The 21,783-nt window shown below is 36.8% G+C and overlaps 1 protein-coding gene across 4 annotated transcripts in view; it reads left to right on the top strand.

Annotated features, from left to right (window-relative positions):
* Positions 1 to 21,783, top strand: part of GABRA1 (gamma-aminobutyric acid type A receptor subunit alpha1) — a 44,734-nt gene that overhangs the window by 6,590 nt on the left and 16,361 nt on the right. For all 4 annotated transcript variants that reach the window (XM_068159481.1, XM_068159499.1, XM_068159490.1 and 1 more), the window contains exons 4-7: positions 9,535 to 9,602; positions 15,174 to 15,394; positions 17,027 to 17,109; positions 21,599 to 21,742. In XM_068159481.1, coding sequence (XP_068015582.1) covers positions 9,535 to 9,602; positions 15,174 to 15,394; positions 17,027 to 17,109; positions 21,599 to 21,742 — 516 coding nt within the window. The remainder of the gene's footprint in view (positions 1 to 9,534; positions 9,603 to 15,173; positions 15,395 to 17,026; positions 17,110 to 21,598; positions 21,743 to 21,783) is intronic.

Genomic DNA, 21,783 nt, shown 5'->3' with positions numbered 1-21,783 from the left:
GACCCAGATAAAGACAAGAATGGTTCACAATTCAAGATGACCCCTGAATGTATGTTAAAACTTTGAATGTATGAAGAGTAAATGTTAACAAAATACGACCTGTGGCCTGACAACTGACAAGTTTATGAATCAGGCCTAAACAGCACACCTATCACTATCCCCATAAGATAATTTGGGTTCAAATGTGGAAACACCACTCAACCTTAGTCATAAAAGTCTCAGAGAAGTTCCTAAGATGTTTTTCCTTCTTAGATAGATCAAGATTTTTTTCCTGCAACATTTGGTCTTCAAAGCGTGGTAAAAATGTCTTTTTTCTGCTCTTTGTGCTGAATCCATAAAAAGGTAGAAAGCCACATAGCAGTTACATATCTTCATAAAAACACTGTTATAAACTGCACATAGACTTTAATCAGCATCCTTATGCTCACTCTTGGGTTTGTTCTGTGGTGACACAATCCTAAGATTTGGTCTTAAAAGCCTGTTGTTCACAAGCACAAATCTGTTCCTTTCAGTTCATGGAAAGGTTGGTGGGTTCCCCCCCTCCCCCCCCCCCCCCCCCCCCGCCGTTTTGGTCTCTTCAGGTAAAACAAACTTCAAACTGTTTTCATAGAATAGCTCTCAGAGGAACTGTATTATATGAACAGGGTATTACCTTAACAAGTTTTACACCATGTCCTTAGGATGAAAGAGAAGGTAATTAAGAGCAAACGTTTTGTGGTTTGAGGTTACTGCCTTGCAACAGTTCTTGAATTGTGAGCCAAGTTTTTCCATGTTTTGACTAATTTGACTTCAAGGAATGGCTAAAGATAAAATGATGTTTGTAAAGTATTAATTGACATGTTTCAAAATGGGTTGATCTGTGATTTTTTGTGTGCACTTGCCAATAATATACAACAAAGTAGGAAGAATTCTTTACTTTCATCTACCAGTGCTTTTGCCTTTTTACTTGCAAAACCTTGGACTAGTGTAGAAATAAACACTCCTTAATCTTTCAGTAATGCAACTGTACAATTCAGTCAGCTATTATATCACAGTAAATAAATGTAGCAGAGAAGGCAATAAATGAAACTCTGTAAACTGTCTAGAGTCTGGTATGTGACTACAAGAAAAATCACATAAGATGATTTCCTTATGTGAGTTCTGTAGCTATTAATATTTGTTTAACATCTACTAGGAGAGCAAACAAAAGGAGATGTAAGAAAGAGATTTTTCTTTCATTCTCTGGATAGTAGTTTAGAGAAGTCAGACTATCAGTATAGAGTCTAATGTATGTGTGTTTATACATACGTTTCTGAAGCCAGACTTGAGGCGTGTACTGGGAGAACAGGTCTATATACCTCCTGAAAGGATCATCTGGTCCAGTTAGAATTTACTTCTGACAGAAAGATTGTTAATGCAACTGCTTCTATAGGAGGAAATTAGCGTTTTCACAAACTCTACTAGCCATTTGCATCACTACCAGTGAAAAGCAAAAATGAGCAGAGCACAGCAAAGGCAGCATGGGAAATACAAAGTGGAGGGAAGACAGGAAGGGAGTAGTTTTCTCTAAGCAAGTGTTAGAGAAGTTTAAATAATCTTTGGATCTCTCCTTTATTGAATTGTGTTATATGTTCCTAGTTGTAGCCAAGAACCTCAAATACCACAATTTCTCTGTTCTCAGTACATTACAGCCTCATACTGTCAGTTCAGCAGAGTAAATTTAATGTATTTGTTATAATTGTCAGCTGCCAATACTAGTATTAAGAGTACCAGGACTTTTTAAAAAAATCCCATGTCTGATGAAATGTTGGGCAATAAATTATTGTTTAATATCCATTATAGTAAGAAGCAGTTTCTCTCTTTTCGCTGTTGAGTAATGCTTTATTCAGAAGACATAAATTACAGAGTTAAAGTGGGGACAAACATGCAGGACAATGTTTTCAATTAAGGTACCAATTTGTAATAAAGGGTTTGCTCAGCAATTCTGAAATTCACCTCTGCAGAACCCCTTGCTGGGGTGTCTAAATACGAGCTAAGAAGCTCTATATGACTCAGTTTTGCCATATTTGATATAGACACTTGGTATAATGGGGAAATGTATTTCAAAATATTCCATACATAGACACATCTAGTGAGAAATCTGCATATATCAAGTAGAGTATTGCTTTTTGGAGTTGCAAGTTCAATAGCCTTCAATTACAGCATGATAGGTTGCTGGAAATTTTTTAATGTATCTGGAAGAGCAGTGGTTTCTTACTCTTCCTCTCATCAGTGACAGCTTCTTATTACAAATTTAAATCAGGATACGATTTTTATCTGCTCTAAAGAGCAAATAAGCAAGGTGCTGATATAACAGCATTTTTGGACAGAAGTAGGTCTAAAACTCATTAATTCCATATTAGCTGTAACGTAGCTATCAGAGAATATAAGAGACCAGGGTCCCTCACAAATATGTTGATGTATTTTATGCTGCTAGGCACGATGTACATCTGAGCACCACTAATTACACCGTAGCACTCTTCCAATTATCCAAAATTGTCTATCCTGTTCTTTCTATGCCTTCTTAGAAACAGTAGATCAAGTAAAACATCATGTGGTACAGTTCCTTCCTTCAACAGAAAGAGGCATATTGCAGAAAAGTCTCTGCTTGTCCTCGTACAACCTCTTTTTCTATAGTGCTGTGTTTCAGATATACACACCTACAGAAAACCGAATTCTACACCTACAGAGAACCTATTTCTCTCCCACCCATGGAGGAAAAGGTGGATGATAGAGTTTCTTCGGTCACTTACTTGTTTCTCCTTCATTCTGATCGTGTGTGCACATGAGAAATTCAGTGAAAAAAAACTATGTGTACTGAAAGAATTATGATGAGTTGTGAACAGGTGTTGATCTTGATCTTTCTCTACTAATAGGCCTAATTTCCTCCTTTATGATGATATTTCTCTATCCCAAGTTTGCAAACTCCCTATTAGTGTTTTGTTGTTTGGTAGAAATATCCCAGTGAGGGAGATGAAGCACCAGGAAGCCAGAAACGAGCTCCTGGAGAGAGCTCATTACAAAGGTACATTGTTGGTGCTGTGCTATATATTCTTTGGGAAGCCAGGTTAAAAGGTGGAGCATTAAGATGATGAAAAATTTAGAGCTGCTGAATTTTGACTCACTCTTTCAGCATGCGTGGAATCCGTGCTAGATTAATATTAAGTCCTCCCTTTCCATTTTTAGAAGTATCACTTCAAAAGGAAAAGTGAAAACACAGTGCTCCATAAAGAGTATGGGAATGAAAATTATTTTTCATCAGATAACCCAGTAAGGCCGTTTCTGAAATGAAGTGAGCAGCCCTGCATGTTTTGCCATCAAGCAAAGAAGGAATTATTTCTCATTAACAAGAATATAAAAAAAATGGAGTTGTGACCCGCAGGGAAAAATTATAGTGATTGAATATGCTCATGATTTAAAAATGGCATTATGTCTAAAATGAATCTGATTTCTCTTTGAAAGGAACATGCAGCACTATGTTGTGCATTGGCATATTTGAACCGCTTATCAATAATTATTGATATAAATTATGTTATTTAGATGTTTGCCTCCTTCATTTGTGGGCATAGTCACTTAGTCAGAGATTGCTAGGAAATAGCATCTGTTGTACTCATCCATAAACATGGACAAATAACTACATTTGGAGTTATTTGTGCCCAGAAAACATAACTTTCAAAGATGAGTGTAAAAATGTTCTGAATCACATGAGAAGATGCCTATTAACTCCGTGAGAGGATAATAATTTACAAAAAGCAAGGAGGAGGAATTGCAGAGAGTAACATATTGAAGATGAAAAAGAGGAAATCATGTTAGACATTAAGGGGAAAAAAAGAAGAGTGAAGTAATTTAGGTAATAACATGATTTTCTGGGTCCTAGAACTAGAGGTGAAGAAAAATAGACTAAATAATAAATATGCTGGTCTCTTTACAAATCTACAATCCTGAACAAAATGAAGGATCAGGCAGTGCTGGGAAGGAGTCAAATAAGGAAGAAAATGTACCTCAGTGCTTGGTGACCCTTCTTAGTAAACCACCATATCTAGAGTGGGAGTTTAAAAGAACTGAAAAGTAGTAAAAAATAATAGAAACTGTAATTTCCTCTGTGAATTGATGTGCCATTGTCTTTTGGTTTGTGTTGTCTTTGTGTGGGCAATACAGATGAGTCCTAGGTTGCCACCATAGCAAACTTAGAGTGCCATAATAGGTGGGCTTCATGGGGCAGGTTGTATTTGGTGGTGAGATTCATTAACATGAAATCAGGGTGGAGATACAGATTTAAGACTATGAGCTCTGCTTTGCACCCATCCTCTAAATCTAAGGATACCACATGATCTGTGACCTTCTAAATTAGAGTATTTTTAAATGTGGCTCAGCCCTTTGAGAGAGGTTTTGTGATAGAAAGGTTGTTTAATACAGAAATAAGACCAAGAGTGGGTTGGTTAGGCAGGCCAGAATCTTCCTAAATGAAATGCTCTTTTATAGTTGGGTTGAATGCCCAATAGATCATCCCATGCAGATTACGAACACTACTTTAGTATTGAACAGTATTATAATTGCTTTATGCTATCAGTAAAAGCTATTTGTTGATCCCTCCTGTGTGATGCTTATCAAAATTGAGTGTGACTGTCCTTAAGTGGAACGTCAGTCCATCTCAGGCAATTCATTACTTCCATAGAGTACTCATATTTAAAGTGATGGGAAATAAAGCTGACAGTATTATGTTAATTAGCTTTTAAAATGCAGTTTTATAAATACATTATCTATAAATATATTATAAACTTACCTCTTGATGATTGAGGTCCCAATGGAAATTGCTGCATTTAAACTCATGCCTGAACTAACTTGAAATTTAGGGAAAATACCATTTTGATCTGTATGTGTAATAAATGTAATAGAAAAAGATTCCTATACTGGACCCCTATATAGTAAGTGAAGAAGAACTAGATGCTATGCTTAACACTTGAAAAACTGAGAGGGCTGATTTTGGTCTTTTTTTTTCCACTCTGTAAACACTACTGATGTAAAGAAAAAGCCAAAGAAGACCTTAGGAAAACTGATGTAATACAACAATAAGGAAGTAGGGAGAATATGAGCAACTTGGAGTTGTTAATTGAAGTGGAGAGAGCTGCCATGACACTGCGTAGCGCTCAGTAAACCCATCATAGCAGCACACGCTGTAGCTGGGTAATCACAGGACAGCTCGCTGTTCTCCCTTTTGATCTCTACTTTTACAAAAGCAGCAGCACAGTATCCCTAGGAGTGTATTTGTTGTGGTTCTTCAACCAACATAATTCATAGAATGCAGCCAGGGTGATTAGCCTACATGACTTTCTCCAGTAATAACTGCGTAGGCTATAAAGGCATCTAAATTCTTTCCATTCAAAATCACAGAAAAATTCTAGCCTGTTTTAGTAATTATAGCGTTATAGCACACACACAAGACATGCAGGAGGAATAAATGCATTATATATATATATAAAAAATTAATTTAAAGCACTGAAATATGCAATGTAAAGAAGCCTTGTGCTCACATACCAGCAGGTCAGAAAGGGAAATAATTAATGTGTAGTTTCCTATGATAAATACGCTTGTATCCTGCTATTTAAATAATCTGTGTTTCTTATTTGGTTCTCAATTTGTAATCCAATCACAATTCTAGCAATAATGAGCTCCCTGGGAGTTTAAATCAAAATATTTATTGTTATCAGTTTTGAGAGTTTACATTAGTGTAGCATCATTAGCAAAATACAGCAGCTGTAAACAGTAAAACTGCAGTAATTCACATCAATTGGTGCTTTCATAGCTACATGTGTATCACTTGCCTGAGGCTGTGTTCCACGGTGTGTAGGTGTGGTACTCAGTTGCTGTTTTGCTGATGATTAACTACCTGGACCTTATGGTTGCCTTATAGTAAAACTAGTAAGTCATTAATGATTCCCCTGTTTGGTTTGTTCCTTACTGGAATTGTTACATACTTTACGGAGAGTCCTATGTTACTCAGTTCTGGTTCATGAGACAAATGTTACAGTCTAAAGAGATGTTTAACATGGTTTACAACTGAGGGATTTATCCTCAGCAGTCCAATCAGCTCCTGACCTGACCTTGTTGTGTTCAATGACTTAGAATTTTCTCTAGTTCCTAGCGATATTTAGAAGATTTTGAATATAGCTTAGGATTTTAGGTTCCTGAAAAATGCATTCTGAGCATTTGAAGCACAGCTTAAGTCTTCCCAATGTAATCAACCTGCAAACTGAACATGGTTAACCTTGATTCTAAATATATATCCCAACTGTATGAGTAAACACATGTTCTGTGCAGGAGTGACTCACAACTTCTGAAGCTCTTAACAAAGCACAGTTGAATCATCTAATTAGAAAAGCAGTAAACAAAAAAAAAAATCAGATGGCTTTGGAGTGGATAATCTTTTTCTATATGTTCACACACATTTTTGCATTGCTCTTGAAAATGAGGTATGTATCAAAGCAAAAAGAAATAATTTGGTGGTATGTACAGTGGTTTTATCTGGATTTGAAGAGACCTGGGATTAGATGCTCTTCAAAAGTATAATTGCTATGAAGATAACACAATCTCTTGTGAGTTCACAACCTGAATTTTTTATTACTACTCACGACTTACATGCCACTTAAGTTATCTGCAACGCTATATGGAAATGAAAGGCATCACACAGTTTTCCACTCCCTTGGAAATCTTTTGTCTTCTGGCAAAAGACTTCCGTTTCTATTTCATGTTCTCAAAGTGACTTCCTTAAGATTCAGCCTTTCTTCTATGGCCATGTATCTCCCAAAACTAGAATCCAGGATACCACTACATGATATACTATGTGTGCAAGAAAAATCACTTTGAATTATTATATTAAATAGAGGCTAACTCAGATCTGTGGCTCTGAGTTTACATCATTATGGAATGAACACATTGCGCCTGGAGACCTTCAAGCGTCTTCTACCTCCTAATGACATCAGTGGAAGTGCCTCAATGGAAAGCAGATGGAAAGATGAATATGAAAGATCCTTAAGAGTCATTTGCTTTTTCAGTACATGAAGGGCTAATATGTTTCATGATTATTTTCTGAGTCCTAAGGAAAGGTGATTCAGTAGATGGAACTGAAAGATTTCATTCAGCTATGTTTTACTGGATGTTATGAGACCTTCATGTTCTTTTTCTGCCAACTATTTTATATAGGACCACAGCCTCTTGAACTTTTGTGAAAATGATGGGCTGATGGGGAGAATACTTTTCCTCCAAGCCAAGTAATTTTTAAACAACCATGTGCTTTTCCCAGTAACAGGTTAAATTCTCACTATGAACTTGTTTAGGTCCAGAGCAAAATAGATGTTAAGAGAATACTTACAGTTCTTTAAGTCAGTTGAAAGCCACATGGTAATTTCACCACACGGCCAAGGAAGAAATGTCACCTATCCAGTGCTTTTGCTGGTTGTCACTGTAATTTGTCCATGTCTGCCACAGGTATAAAGAAAGAAAAGAACACTATTAGGCAATTCGGCCACATCATAATGTTTTAGGAATAATACATTGGAAATACCATTCTTTGAGTTTTTTTAATGAGTCCTGGAGATTACTTTTTCCTGCTAGTTGATTTTTGCATTAACGTGCTAACAGAATACAGTCATTCAGTGCATTATTGGAATGACAGTAGAATCAGATCTAATATTTACATCTTGATTATTGCTCTCTTTAAGAAGGAGATACTTTATTTTATGTTTTATATATATATGTAAAACCTTTCTATTAAACTGCTTCCATTTATATATATTTAGAAATTGTAGACCTTTTAGAATGACAGTAAAAAATGGCATGTGTATTGCAGGACACTGATTGTCATGAGGACTTTTTCATCAGGTACAGAAATGTATATACCTCACTTATCTACTGTCAGAAATTTCTTGTAAAATGGAACAAATCATATTTAACTGTCCAAAACCTTTTGAGATCAGAAGGTTGCATTAAATTATTTTTTAATTGTATTATTTTACAATGCAGATAGCTCCATATAGATATTTCTTAGGCTTTTTTTTCCTGCCACAATTCTTTTGCTTACTATGCATGCACTTTTGTATCACAGTATCACTAAGTATCGCAGTATCACTAAGGTTGGACGAGACCTCAAAGATCATCAAGTCTTTCTTTAGGATTACTTTTAAAGTTCCAAATTTCTCAATTTATTCCTTTTTTGAAAGTTATTTGAGAAATGTATCACTCCTTCCACATTGGAAATTTCATGCTGGCTTGTATAACACGATATTAAATGTATTCTGACTTACGTCCCTGTAAATTCTGAAAGCTGATGGAGTAATCACCAGTCTATACTGTTTGGATTTATGCCTTCAGGTGGTCCTACTCCCTGCAGCTATATTTAAATCAACAGAGTTATTTTGATATGTACTATGCTGGGTGAATATGTTGATTCTAGAAAATACCAATATGATCAGAAGTGACTGATGCTCTCTGTACTTGTAGAGGGGGAAGAGAGCAAGGGGTAGGTTAAGCTTGTGTGTTTCTCAGTGTGTTTCTACTTTTAAGGGCAGATCTGCAGCAGCCAGATATTTGTCTTGTTCTGGAGACAAGAACCATTTTAGGTGTCTCAGACTCAGCATTTGAGACCACTATAAGCATTAGATTCTTCTGAAGCAGCCAAGGGCATTGTGCCAAGGAGCATATTTACATCCTTGAAATCATAGAGATGTCTAGCTTTATAGTATAACATACATAAAATCAGTGTTGTGTACATGTTATACCTTGGTGAACTATTATTTATACTAATCTGTTATTGAGGCTTGTAAAGCAAATGTGGTAGTTTAAGCAAATATCATGTTAGTGTCCATATAAGTTATAAAAGAAATCTAAGACATGTACAATCTGTAGTGCATAGACATAAGTAAAATTTGTAGCTTAACTGATGTTTATTTGGAAAAAATTTAACTCCTTTTTCTATATTTCAGTTAAAGGTAACACAGCCATTTATAGCTCATCTGAATAAAATACCTTCATGTTTTTATACACTGTAATCTATTTCCTTTCTCTCTTCTTCTTCTGTGTTCTTGTGTCTTAATACAAAATACATAATTCTTAAGCCCAAGGTTAATTATTAGAGACCTTCATTCAGCTTGCTTAGAAATGTTGAGTAGCCAGTGAGACTTTTGAGTACTGTGTAAAATACTCAGCACTGTTTATATTGTCAGACGAGAAGATTAATCAGAGTGAAAAGATTTTCACCACAGCAAACCTATGGCTACTGTACTGTGGCATCACAAACCATGTCTCAAAAGGCCCTGTGGAAGCACTACAACAACAAAAAAAAAATGTTGCTGATAGTATTGACTGTGAAATTACATCTAAAAGCAATAAATTATCAGGACTGATTTTTAGAATGGCTAATCAAAGCCAGTAATTTTTCTATTTATTGTGAGAATTGGTAGTGGTTAGATCTAATGAAGACTGTTGATAGACACTCACTGTCCTAATTTCCTGCTTCATCAGAGCGTGTAACTGAAGTGAAGACTGACATCTTCGTCACCAGTTTTGGGCCTGTTTCAGACCATGATATGGTAAGTGCTAGCCTCTATTTCCACAGCATGTATTTTGTCTTGTCTTTTTTTTTAATTGGAGGATGAAAGATCTTGTTATAACTTGTTTACTTGTTTTAAGGCTGGGCTTTTAAAAAATCTTTGATTCCAAAATGCTGTCAGCTTTTATGTGCAACCATTCCTGCTACCTGTGACTCCATTTAAGTGCCCTGAAATTAGCAGCCTCAGTGACTTTATTAGAGTGTTTTAACAGACCTTATATTTGCTACATAATGCATTATGAAATGCATTAGGGTTTGGATCTCTATTATTCTGAGGTCCTTACTGGCACACCACTGATCCAATTTGCTGAGAAAGATCATCATCTTAAAATGCAATTAACACTTATGCCTACAGTGTGACATCTGTACAGTCTAACCTGTATTTTTATATTAAAAGCTACTGATCAATGGGAAGTGACTTTCCTGGGTGTTGTCTGCTGAAAGAGAAGATTAATGAGAGAATTAGTGTCACTTCTTTATGGAATGAGTATTAAAACCAAATTGCTAGATAACTGCAGGGGATGGAAAAGTTCAGAAAACTGAATGAAGATGTTGTAAGCCCTGGTCTTAAGAGGTATTAAAAAATAGGTAAAAATAGAGATAAGGTACTGTAAACTTTGCATAAAAATGAGATTTTCACAAGCAGGTTGCTACTGACAAGGAGAGACTGATCTGCACCTACTAGTGCCTGCTGGATCCTTTGTTAGGATGAATGCTAGAAATATCCCCATTAGTTTAAATAAGGAAAACAGTTCAACCTTGTAGCTGGCTACATTTAGCTAAATACATTTACCAAAAGAGGGATTTAAAAAAAAAAAAAATCACAGGAGAGGACACAAGTTCCATTTTTTAGCACAAAATTGTCAGGTGTGTGATTTGAACTAAAACTGTAGGAAGACCTTAAACACTAAGTCATTACAATTTTCTAACTACTCAAAAGAATGTTAAGGGATGGAGCAACAGAAAAGTAAATTTTGCAAGAGAGTTCATTTTCCTAAATGAACTTTATGCAAAGACATCATTTGCCTGATTGCTTGAAAAACAGCATTTATTAAAACTACAATCTAATTTACACTGCAGCTGATGCCATGACGTTTAAATGAGAAAGAATAGCTTGGGCAGCAGGGAACAAACATTCTCAGAAGACAAGACCTGCAATGCCTACTTACTAATTTAAGAGTGGGAAAATTCCTTGGATTAAAGATTTGTGGAAACCACTGACATCTACTATTTGTATTCTATTAATTGGTCCAGCAAAACACTTCATCTTTCTTTGCCATTTCTCTCTCAGAATGAATAATCACCACTGGCTAAACTGAAAGCTTGGAACACAGTCCTGTGACTAAAAATATACACATATTTTAAAATGTAACAGTCATTCAATTAAAATATTAGCAGCTGCAGTTTGTAAATGACCTGGGGTTGCTCCATTTTTGTAGACTTCTTTTGTAGTCTTCTTGGGACGTGTCTCATGTTGATTTCCTGAAAATAAATGTAATTTCAAGCATTGGGCTGGACATAGATGCTTGCGGGAAAGGAACAAAAAAAAAGGGTGGTAGATATATGCATATGAAAATATGTTTTGTACTAATATTTATTAGAGTTGTTCTCTCTAAGGCAGCTGGCTAGGCTATTCTTTGCTATTCTTTTCTCTGTTGAATCAGATTTACTAGAAAACTCCAGTAATGAATGGAAATCTAATAAATGGGCGTGGATGCTTTCCTACATGTAGACATAATTTGAGAGTAACTGATATGCATGCTGAATTACTTGGGACTATATGATGTTTGAAGTTCAGCATCTACTTAGGCTTTGTAGTTTCAGGTGATTTATGCAGTATGTAAAGCTAATTTGACATTCCTAGGACAAACTGATATTTGTGTAGGATTTGGGCTTAAAGGAAGATTAAAATACTGAAACCAAAATAATCTACTTTCAGAATTAGGAATAGGTATATTTGAAACAAAAAGTACTGAATTCAGCTCTAATTCTGTACTGCTGAATTGCTGTAGCATAAGTGATTACTACCTACGAAAAATATCTCAACAGCAATTGAAAACCCATGCCACATTGTTTTTCACAGAGGTAAATAGGAGAAAGAATTAATCAGTCTCTTAATAAAGTGTCTGACTAAGAAACACACAGGCAGGTGTTCATATGTTTTGAAAACTAAGGTATTGCAGAAAGCATTTGTGTAAAACTCCTACTCATCTCCCATAGAAAATAATGTGTGTGCAGCTTATACATGCTAACTCTTTTGCTTAAGGAAAGGAGTGTGAAGTCAGAGGCAGAGAAAGATAAAATTATGACCTTACCAGAACCTAAAGTTTATGTTAATTGCAGTGTATGTTCAGTGCAAAGTCTTCTGTGCATACTACAGATTGGTTGGAGACGCCATCATTTGAGGGCTACCTCAGATTTGCTCCAGTGATGCAGATCTACAGTGAGCGTAGACTGGACTGTGAATCTGGTCACAGGGAGGCCTCACAAGCAGCAGGACTGGCAAACTGAGGCAACAATGTGCTGCTGTCAGAGCCCAGGACTGATGGCTGGGAATTGCCAATGAGCTATTCCAGCTGACACCGTACGTTATGAAGCTACAGCCACAGTGAGACATCAGCATACCTAGACCATCTGTTTGCAGGAATCCAATGAAGCAGTTATATAGATAGTAGGTTGATATATCAGGGAGTACATGATGTTCCTACCCACTCTCAATACACTTTTTTAAGAGCAGCATAGACATAACCTGTTATTCTATAAAGAGAACGTTTTGGCTGATTCTTAAGCTTGTGAATAAAGTTAAACAGGAGAAAAGCATTTTAAATATTTTAAAATAAACCCATATTTTTTTTGGCAAAGAACTGTGCAGGTTTTCAGGCATGCTGTCTCAGATGGTGGATTGAACTGATCAACACATAGTGGGATACTTTCATGGCTGTCATTTCTTTGATATTTTAAAATGTATGTTATCTGGAATAAGAAGCAATTTAAAATTAACTGTTGTCCACAAAGACAGAACTTTCCCCACCCCCCAACCTTCATTCCCACTGCTTTTCTGCCATAAGCTCTTCAGGAACAAATTTCTGTCTTGCCATCTTCCTGCACAGCACCTCATCTGATGTAAACCAGTATGGTCTACACTGTGACTAAACAGGGAGGGAGATCAGAAGATCAAGTTACAGAATATTTAAGTCAAAGTGTTACAACTGTTCAATACCATACAATTTACTGCCAAAGTTCACACAGAATCCTCCTTTCTTTACCTGTATCCTGAGCAATGAAGAGTCTTCATTGTGAAGAATTCATTCCAATTTTCATCTTGCTCATATTTTTGTGTGTAGGCTACTGCTATATCACATGGTTTGGAAAAAATCCTCCGTTGCCCTGTTTTGTATGGCACCCTCCTGTACAAGAAAGCCCTAATCAGAATATCTGATGACTTAATCTTAGAGATCAGCTCTCTGTAAAGATTCATTTAAGGACAATTATTGTACTTGTTAAAGCTAAAGAGCTGAGAAATCTGATCCAAAATTAGCTCATCGTATATGGTCTGATGGCCTGGGATAGGGAACAATGCAGTTTGTGCCAGCTGTGACCTGTCAGATGCATTTTAATGGAGTTTTTATCTTGGGCTGTAAAGTCCCTTATCAAATCTCAGACTTCATGTTCTTTTCGAGCATAAGAACCTCGTGATCATACAAAGTGAAGAACCAGACTCCCATCTCTCAACCTGTACCACCTCCCACTCACTCACCTCCTTCTTTGCAGTTGAAAGAGATAAAAAGGGAATAGCTTACATGCACGCTGATATGATGTCACCTTCTGGGCACGTCTTTTACCTTCCCATGCATGTAGGAGGAAGTTTTCTTTGTAGCGAGTAAAACATGGAGGAAGTCCAATATTTTAATGTCATCCACTGTCTTTGAAACCTCCTTCTCTCCCACACCTGGGACAAGATTTTGCATACAGTTCAATCCTCCAAGGCCCCAACCCAGCAAAATTGTGAAGCCAGTACTTGGGTATGAGCATGCAGCTGCTGCCACTGGAGCTGAACCAATCCAAGCTCCAGCATCTCACTGAGTGCATGACTGAAAAAATGGGAATACAATTAAGTATGTACCAAAATGGTTCACCATTCTGGGAGGTAAATAAATTTTAAAAGTCCCTGAACACCAGAACTGGCATCAAACCCCACACGAACCCAAAGTAAGAACACTTAATGGAATTACAATATTGACATGTCCATGAGAAATTTCTTTAGGCATTTCATGCCCTAAAACCAGGAAAAATACACCACCAGTAAGATTCACCATTCTTACTTGCTCACTGTTGCACAAGGAATAAACAGCTCACAATTGCTTGCATAGCATTGCCATTTGCTAAAAGGAAAATCAGAAGTCTAAGGAGTCTGCCACAGAAAGACTTAGATATTTGTACCAGAACATTGCTCTTTACTAACATACTGCTTGTGGCAGCTCTCTTCCTGATAGCTGTTTGTGCCTTCACATACAGGAATTACCTTTATTTCAGGATTTGCCATCTCCATTGGCAGTAAACCTCATCAAAGGTTCAGTTTCTCACCCAAAAGATTATAATTCAGAGTGATTTTGAACAGTGTTTGGGTAGCTAGTTTTGGCATTTATCTCAGTCACAGCCATCAATGATGGAAGGGGCAGGATTATGCAATACTGAACTTCCATGTCAGAGTGGAGGCTCTCCCTGGAAAAATCCTGCTATGCAGCATCCATGGGAGCTTTTAACATTTTAACCCCATGTACGTCACTATTTTATCTATAATATTCCTTTTTTTTTCTCCTTCCTAATTTCACTTTCTCCCTCTTAACTTTGCTCCTATTGTGATATAACAAATAATTCTTTCATTTCACAGTAAGTGTCCATTATTTCGATTCTCCACATGTGCACTGAGTCAGCCACAGCATCTCTTCCCCGTTGGCCCAGTCCTTGCATAAGTGAACTATAATTCTTGGTCCAAAAGCTGTCCTTGGCTTGTGTCCTCTGTAGTCCATTTATTTGGCCCAATGAGCCATTCCACATCTCATGACCACATAATTGCAGTGAACTGTGAACTTTTTGCAGGCTGACTACATGTTTATGCTAATGAGACACTTAGAACAAAAGGCTCTGGCAAGACCCTGTCTCGCCAGGCTTCTTGCATTCTAAGAGACACATTCTTCCTCTGCTACACATACTGGCTAACTATCCACAGCTTCAAATTACAGTTTTATGGAAGGTGAAGGAAAAGTGAGAGAAGGGTGAATTACTTTGTTTCCACTATATTATCTCTCAAATTCTTGTCTAAGTTTTGATATACTGTTCTCCCTAACATTTATTTTGTTGAACCCAGTATGATATTGTAACTGTTTAATAACCAGCTTCAGTTAGATTTGTTCAGAGAATATGTTCTGATAATTACTGATTTCACTAATAGTCGTCTTGCTTCCAGGGAATGGTAAGAATATTCTTTTCAGGTTCTCATATTGCACTCTATAGTATCACAAGTGTTTCCCTTTCTTCTGAATCGATGTAGGAATACACTATAGATGTATTTTTCCGCCAAAGCTGGAAAGATGAGAGATTAAAATTCAAAGGACCTATGACTGTTCTCCGGCTAAATAATTTAATGGCCAGCAAAATTTGGACACCTGATACCTTTTTCCACAATGGAAAGAAGTCAGTGGCTCATAACATGACAATGCCAAATAAACTGTTACGAATTACAGAGGATGGGACACTGCTGTACACAATGAGGTGAGCTTAAAATGTTTTATCCTTCATTTAGACTGACAACTTGATTCATTAAAGCATGGTATTTTCCAAACAGGAAATAAGTTCCTTTCTTGAGCATAATTTGATTCCTGTTAGTTATTATTTTCAAAATAGGCCTTGGAATGATGTATAAACTGAGGCATTTGCAATGTTTATCTTTCTACCCTCCTGTTATGCTACCTTTACACTCCCTGGATGTGTGTTAATGCTAGATTTCAAAAAGGTATTTATACTATAAGGAATCCATCAGTTTGCACAGGACCTTAATTTGGAGTTGCTGTCAAGACTTCCATCATCAAAGTCTAACACGGCCTGAACGTTTAATATAATACAGAGTACTGAATTGTGTACAAGGGTCTAATCTTTGCATCCTATAGAAAACAGATTCTAAGACCTAGCAGATGCACACAGAATTCATTGACCATTCTTCATATTTCTTGTGCTTGGGATTATGGAGCGTGACAGTTTATAAATAGATATTTCCTGTGCCTTTATACAAGAAAAACAATTCACTAAAGCATTTAGAAACTTAGAAGAAAAACTATTTTTGTGCTGGAACCACTTTTACTGGAAATATATTATTCTTTTCATGGATAACTGAACTTTTGCTATCCAGTTGTCAGCAGAGGAGTTGAATAAATCTTTTAAAAATAATGATAGTACACAGTCACAGAAACATTCTGGATTAAATGACTGCAAATTAAACTATGAAAAAGAATGATATGTTGTCTCTACAGTGCTATACATCCCCCATTAATGTGTCCCATGGACTTGAACCAAGTATAAAGTGATTTTTTTGACAAAGTCAAGATGGATAGCTTAGTATGTAGGTGAACACTGAGTTTTCTTTTAATACAATTAAAGATTTTTTTGTAAAGCTGTACAAGTAATTGGAGAAAACAAAATCTTAAGGCTTTTAGGAGCCTGTTAAATAAGTTTCAATTTGTCTTGCAACATCTTTCAAGAGTGCCTAGACTAGGGTAGAATCTTCTTGATTGGCAGTTATACAAGACCAGGTCAATTCTTTTTGTGTTCCTAAAGGCTTGGTTGTTAGGGATTTAATCCATAAGAACACTATCTTGGCAGCACATTGTTCACATATGACCATAACAATTTCTATTTGCTCACCTTTGCAATTGCCTTAATGCAATCTTCTGCCTACTATTCATGTATTGTTGTTCATTCCTTGTTGATGTGTGATGTGACTGGTTTAGTTTATTTAATCTTTTTATTGAGCAACTTGTTTACACCCAAGCTGATAGCAACCAAATTATTTCAGCAAATGCCTGAGCATCCAAGGGGGGCCAGTATAATGATGGCAGCGAGGAAGTGATTTCAATTGCTGTTAGATTTTAATCCTCACACCAAGTTAGAAGTCTGAGCATGTCTCTACTGTACAGTGAAACATGGTAGAGCAGCAGAGGCAGTCACACTGCTGTGTCTATACATGCCAGTCAGCATCCCCAGCCAGCCAATTCAGGTCTTGTTCTAGCTGCTAATGAATCACACAACGGATATTATGCTATACTTATTCTATGTGTCTTAATAGAAGTCTATTTGCTATTTCTATGAAAACAGAATAAATGTGTCCTTTTGCTCATTAATCCATTATAGATTGACTGTGAGAGCAGAATGCCCAATGCATTTAGAAGACTTTCCTATGGATGCACATGCTTGCCCCTTGAAATTTGGAAGCTGTAAGTTTATTTTAAATTGAGGTTTCTCTCTTTTTAGGCCACTTTACAAAAGTATTTTGCAACTGAGAAAACCTCAAGGTTTTAATCTTGTGTAATTTTGACTTTTTTTTGGCAGAGTTGTATTTTATTCTTACATATATTTATATTCAATATAACAAATCTCTTCTGTGTGTATTAAATATCCTTCAATGTCATGCCTGGACATTCATGAAAGATAAAAATGACAACGCTCTAAACAACTAGAAAAGTAGTTTGTCAAATAGAAAATGCTGTTAATCTTATAGCTGTTCTATTTTGTTAAGACTCAAAATCACTGTTTGAGAAAAATAATATAGTCCCTGGATATTGAATTGGTTTAGGTGAAAACAATTCCACTACCATAGTCTTGGCATGCTTAGACCAAAATTTTGTCTAAATTAGAAAATATTCATATCATGATCATGCAACATTTCTGGAAGTGAAAAATCTCATAGATCTCCAAATGTAGTCCTACAGTTGCAGCATTTGTAACCTCAGATTAGAGAACATGCTGATCAAAATGCAATATAATTGAAATCAGTGTAGTAGCTGACAAAGTTTTCTGTGAGCTGAGAATTACCCTCAAAACTGAATAGCAAGCACTCTGACAGTGGTACATTCAAATTTTGCTAAACATAGTGGGGTTTTTTAAGTGACACAGACCCCCTTCATCTCTTTAAGTAAATAAAACCAACCAAATGAACAAACCCCAAAACCAACAAACAAGCAAACAAAAAAAAAACCCAAGGAAGAGCTGTTTTGCTGTGGTTGGTTCAACAGGAAGACAAAACGTGTGGAAGATGTAAGTGTACAAATTGTTTCCTCAAGGGTTATTTTTTTGTTTTTTTCTGGTAGAAATGGGTCATTTCACTGATAATAGGTACTCAGTGGCTTGATCAATTTTAGAAGTCAACAAACAGAACACCCAATTCATTCTTCACATGGCACCAAACAGGGTGATAATTTACTTTGGTCTGAAAAGCTCTCTGTTTATTATGAGAAAGGACTGATGTTACGTCCTTAAAGAGCTACTAGCCTCCTAGATAAAATTTCAAGAGCAAAAAGCTTATACAAACTGGGAGTATAACTGACAACAGTTTACTCCTTGCACATTAAGTTTTCTTACAGCACTTGCAATAAATCTTTAGAAACAGAATGGGGGAGTGTCCTTACTCCAGCTAATAACAGCACAAGTAGATGCAGTAGGTTCTTGGTTAGTAAGGGGAGATCTGTGCACCTGACATCCCAGTTAGATCAGGAGTGGTTGCAGAATTAAATTTCCTTTGAAATGTATATTAAAGTGTTTATGAGGACCGCATACTGGGTCTGGGAGGTGGAAGAATGGCTAAGCATGCATCATACCTGCTAATTCAAAGTTAAACCGTCAATGTTTTTTGAACAAGTGCAAACTACTAGGTTGAATTACTATAGACTTGTTAAGGCATCTGTCACCACAGCTGTGCATTAGTGAGACACAGCCTACACACCAGGCACTCCCTAGTCTTAACAATAGTTCCCCCTTTTTACCCCCCTACTTTGACTTCTTTATGGCCTACTGTGTCCCAGATTTGTGTACTCTTGATGAAAATATTAAGAGATGCCAAAAGTATGAAAGAAAAGGGATAGATAACATGGATTTGAATACAACTCCAGAACCACACCAAAACCAAGATAGTGTAAACACATGCAAGTCTCTCTGCCTATATTTTTCATCTAGACTAGTTTCATTTTTGTCTTGCAAAAATGTATCATCATAATCTATGTAATTTACTTATATTAATAACAACAACAAAAGCAGTCAGTGATATTTCTGATTGAGAAACCATTTACAGAATTAACCAGGTTAAAAAAGACCTTTGAGATCATCAAGTCCAACCTATCGCAGGTTATTTTTTTACACTAAATCAGAGGCAATAACTGGTATTCTAAGCTCAGAGTGCAGGTGGTGATCCGTCATGGTTTACAAGCTGTTTTCATTATTTGGCTGATTTAAACACTAACTGGCTAGCTGTCCTAAACAAGACATAGTAGAACCAGTAACTTGAAATGCTGGGAAGGGCCATGTAACAAAATAAAAATGTTTTAAGGATTTTCCTTCCCCTACTAAACTGAGGCGAGCTTCTAACCTGGGATCCCCATGGTGAGGAATTCCTTCTGTAACATGACTTTACTGCAAACAATACATGAGGAAATTACTGTCCACAACAGGGTCTTAAAAATGGACCTCTTCCCACCTTCTCATCAGATTATATGTCATAATCAGGTTACAGAATATTGACCTCAAAATTAAGTTGACAGAAATATCTCCCACAGGACAAATGGCTGGACTCATGCAAGATATGAAAATGGGACTCACTGTTGTACATAGAAAAAGAACAGTTCTTATATTTAATTGCCATTTTTTCAGTGGGAATCATGTTTAAATACGTTTGGGATATTTCTGTCAAAGAAGGCAATTCATTATAATCATCTTAACGGACTGAAAAATTTCCTGAAAAAGACATTTAATTGTCATGAAAGGCATGCTTCAAGTGCAGACTGCAATATCACACTTAGTAGCTCCCCAAGGTAGTGTTTGCCCAGCTCAGTTTGTTTTGGATTAAATTGGTTAAGAGTTTTTCCATGTCCTCTACTGCTACTCATCACTTGTTGGAGCTGGATTCAGAAAAGCCTCATATTGAAGGAGCTGCACGTCTCCTATGAACTCTGCCTGTGCTGTAGAGGTCTATAAATGTTTGACCCAGCTCCAAGGCTAAAGTTATTTGCCAGAATAGCAGCTTAAGCTAGAGGTTATTCCAATGTAAATTCAATGTGACAAATGCTAAAGAGATTCTGGAACAACAAGAAGCCATATGTTGGCAAAACAAAATCAGAGAGGCAGATGCTCTCAACTCTTACCACAAAAACATGATCGTCACAACTCCGGCCACCCTGGAAAGCAGCAGTGATAGGAGCCAAAGGCTGGGTTGCTACTTTTGCAGTATCTGAATTAGAAGCTGAGGATGGAAGCTGAACAGAGCATTGAATCTGGCAGCCACAAGGCAGGGCAAGCACTCTCCTGGCACTGAGTGTACTCCCTTCCCTCTAACTCAATCTAGTGGCTCTTAGTAGCTCAGGAAATCAGTCCTCTCTCTTACAAAGTACTGTCCTGCTCCAGAACAAGTAAATGCTTGAAATTATTATTGCCACCCTTTATGTGACTAATTAGCAAGGCAATTCTTGTGCTTACTGTGGCCATTATTTTTAAGGTCAGATTTGTTAAGATGTAGATTTGCATTTACCATTGGTTGCAGAAAACGATATCTGTGTTACAGTGCTTGGAGAATATGAAACCCACTTCTGTTTCAGTAATGCAGGATAATGCCATGTAATTAATTTACTCTAGTTCACTCTCTCCAACACCACCTCTTCAGTTGCTGTTACCTTTTACATTGGTAAGATAAAATTACTAATTCACAAATGAGGTCAAGTGAATCAGATTCCTCTTTCCTGATGGCCAGTCCTGAATAAAGAGAAAATACCATTGTGTAGATAGGAGCCTAGTGTCATTTTAGATGCCCTAAGGTGTCCCATCTGGCTTCCAGCTGCCTTTGGTGGCTTTATGTAGGTTCTGATTACACGTTCAGTCCCTAACTGCTCAGAGTAAGAGCTATCACCTCCAGACTCCTCAAAATGACAAGAATTGAATAAGGAGACTAGGATTAAAATTACTTATATATTTTTTTGATTAATGAAATAACATAGCATACTAATAACAGCACAGGACACATGGGTGTCATATGTAGTATGCTACTGAATTATGTTGTAGCACACTACGCTAAGGTTTGAAGGGCCCACAGTGTTTTCCTTTTGCTTTATTCAAGACTCAAATGTGGACTTGAGTATGAGCATTTTCCAGAAATAAGCAAAGCAAAAATACAGATTAATTGCAATTTAAACTCAGTCAAGCCTAAGCAGCCTCAGAAATGTCTGCTGTTCCTGTTACACATCAAGGACAATGTGATGCAGGGAATAACCAAATGAAGAGCTCTAGGCAGGCCATGATGAGAATGCTGATGAGGATCACTGAAGCCACTCTGAGAGGGATTTACTTTCTTACAGTGGCCCAGACAACACCACATTATGACAGAGTAAAAAGACAAGCTCATGTTCCTTGACAGTAGTTAAAATTTACAGAAAGAGTTTTTTCCATAGGTGGGAATGATACAAGGAAGAGAAAGACTTTCATGCCTTTGAGGACTAGCCTTAATCCAGTCCTACAGTAGATACTGAGCTAATCATTGTGTGGGTAGACATGTAAAATCAGTAATATTTCCCATAGATAAAAAGCTCCAGCAAGCTAGTTGTGAGTTTTTACAGATAATAAAAGAAAATTTTAGATTAAAAACTACTGCTCAAAACATTGTTCTGACAAAGCCATGTGGTGATACAAGGTGCAAAGCTGAAATGCAATGTGTTTTTTTTAAATTAGATGCTTATACCAGAGCAGAGGTTGTGTATGAATGGACACGGGAACCAGCAAGGTCAGTGGTTGTGGCTGAAGATGGCTCTCGATTGAACCAATATGATCTACTTGGACAAACTGTGGACTCTGGAATTGTTCAGTCCAGCACAGGTCTGTGAAAAGTTTTTTCTGGGGAAGGGTCATATTTAACT

This window comes from Melanerpes formicivorus, unplaced genomic scaffold, assembly GCF_026170545.1.
Source record: "Melanerpes formicivorus ecotype bairdi unplaced genomic scaffold, bMelFor1.0.p_v2 SCAF_2, whole genome shotgun sequence".
In the NCBI taxonomy this organism is placed as follows: Eukaryota; Metazoa; Chordata; class Aves; order Piciformes; family Picidae; genus Melanerpes; species Melanerpes formicivorus.
This window is presented reverse-complemented; position numbering and strand designations above follow the sequence as displayed.